Raw genomic sequence first — 2,107 nt, forward strand, 5'->3', positions numbered from 1 at the left:
CGCGGCCACAAAGGTGTAGGCCAGCAGCGTGCCGATGGACAGGAACTGCACCAGGGCCTCCAGATCGAAGATGAGGGCCAATAGGGCCATGAGCAGCCCGAAGACCACGATGCCAAAGACGGGCACCTGCGTGCGGGGGTGCACTTGGGAGAAGACCTGGAAGAAGAGCCCGTCCTCAGCCATGGCATAGACGATGCGCGGCAGGGAGAAGAGGTTGCTCAGCAGGACCGTGTTCATCGCTGAGGGATGGGCAGAAGAAGGAGGACCACATCAGACCCAAACCACCCCGGTTCCCAGCCCCCATCTGCTGGGCGGGCAGCTCCCGCCGCCACTGCCTGTACTCACCGCAGATGGAGCCAGCGGCCACCAGGAACCCTGCCCAGGCGTAGCCCCTCCTGTAAAATGCATCCGCCAGGGCAGAATCGGGGTCCAGCGTGTGCCAGGGCACCATCAGCGTCAGCACCATCGACACCAGAATGTAGGCCCCGGTGGCCAGTCCCAAGGAGAAAGCGATGGCCCTGGGGACAGCCCGCTGCGGGTTCCTGGCCTCTTCGCTGGAGGCTGCGATGACGTCGAAGCCCACGAAGGCGTAGAAGCAGGTGGCTGTGCCGGCCATGATGCCTGAGAGCCCATTCGGGGCAAAGCCGCCCTCCTGGGCACTCCAGTTCTTGGGCTGCGCAAGGACGAAGCCCATGATGAGAATGAAGAGGATGACACCCATGCTGATGGCCGAGAAGACGTGGTTGAGCCAGGAGGACACTTTGGCCCCAAAGGAGATGAAGGTGGTCGCTACCAGCAGGATGGCAGCTGCCAGAAAGTCGGGGTAGCGGGCCAGGAATGGCACCTGCCAGGTGCCCACGTGCGTCTCGGTGAAGTTCTTTATCTTATGGTTGAAGATGGAGTCCAGGTAGCCGCTCCAGGCCCTGGCCACCGCGGCTCCCCCAATCATGTACTCCAGCAGCACATTCCAGCCAATGAGGAAGGCCCAGATCTCACCCACGGACACGTAGGTGAACATGTAGGCAGAGCCCGTCTTGGGTACCCGGGCTCCAAACTCAGCATAGCAGAGAGCAGCCAGGAGCGAGGCAAAGCCGGCAATGATGAAGGAGACGATGACGGCGGGGCCGGCGATCTCCTTGGCTACGGTGCCTGTGAGGACGTACAGCCCAGAGCCCACCATGCCCCCAATGCCCAGCAGCGTCAAGTCAATGGTGGAGAGGCATCTGTTGAAGGACGTCTCCATCATGTCGTCCTCCAAGGTCTTCACTCGGTTGAGTTTCTGGCAGAAGCGGGTCAGGTCGGCAGAGCGAGGCAGCCATCTTGCCATCCTGGAGGCAGTGGGCCCTGCCCTCTGGCAGGGTGAGGGGTCCACTGTGGCGAGACCCTGCCTGGAGACCTGGCAGGGGAGCAGGAAGGTGTGAGCATCCCCTCCTGCAGGGAGGTATCGGGTGGTGGGGACAGGGTGGAAAAGCCACCGGGGCACATTCAAGGTGTCCCTCGCTCCTCAGCCAGCGTGGGGCACAGCACCGGAGCACGTCCTCCTCCAGGGTGGTGGCACAGGACAGCCAACCACCTTGCGCAGGGACCCGTGTGCCAGGTGGGAGGGAAATTACAGCACCCCAGGGCGGCACCTCCCAGGCTTTTCTTTTTAAAACGGAGCTGCATTAAAGCTCAAACCAGGATGCTCTGGCCCTGCTGAAGGTCTCTTTGTTGCTCCCCCTTCACCTTATTCAACATCTACCAGACCTTCTCCCTGGTGTGCCAGGAGCCCACCAAGGGGGCATGCAGCCTCTCCCCGCTCCCAGCAACTTGCTGCTTCCCCAGGGAAAGCCCAGGCGTGGCACGGAGGTGTGCAGCAGGAAGTCCAGAGCTGCTCCAGTGAGGACGTGGGCGTCCCCGGCCAGACCAGGAAACACATCCAGTGCCCAGGGACCAGCCCTGGCTGGCAGCTGCTGCCGGGAGAATGGGAGGACGCAGCTCTGGGGACCTTCAGGTGCTGCTTCAGCTGCTTTGTGGGACGGTCTGTGATTTCGGGGATGCTCTCCCCTTCTAGCTGCCCTCCTACCAGAGCCAGGATAAATGTGTCCCCCCATGCCCACATCATGGG

The 2,107-nt window shown here is 62.3% G+C and overlaps 1 protein-coding gene across 1 annotated transcript in view; it reads right to left on the bottom strand.

The window, feature by feature from the left end:
* Positions 1-1,327, bottom strand: part of SLC7A4 (solute carrier family 7, member 4) — a 3,380-nt gene extending 2,053 nt beyond the window's left edge. The window contains 3 exon segments of the mRNA XM_009586636.1: positions 1-3; positions 5-239; positions 346-1,327. The exon segment at positions 1-3 is cut by the window's left edge and continues 421 nt beyond it. Of these exon segments, the coding sequence (XP_009584931.1) occupies positions 1-3; positions 5-239; positions 346-1,327 (1,220 nt within the window).
* Positions 1,328-2,107: the final 780 nt, after the last annotated feature.

This window comes from Fulmarus glacialis, unplaced genomic scaffold (genome assembly GCF_000690835.1).
Source record: "Fulmarus glacialis isolate BGI_N327 unplaced genomic scaffold, ASM69083v1 scaffold26641, whole genome shotgun sequence".
Lineage (NCBI taxonomy): Eukaryota > Metazoa > Chordata > Aves > Procellariiformes > Procellariidae > Fulmarus > Fulmarus glacialis.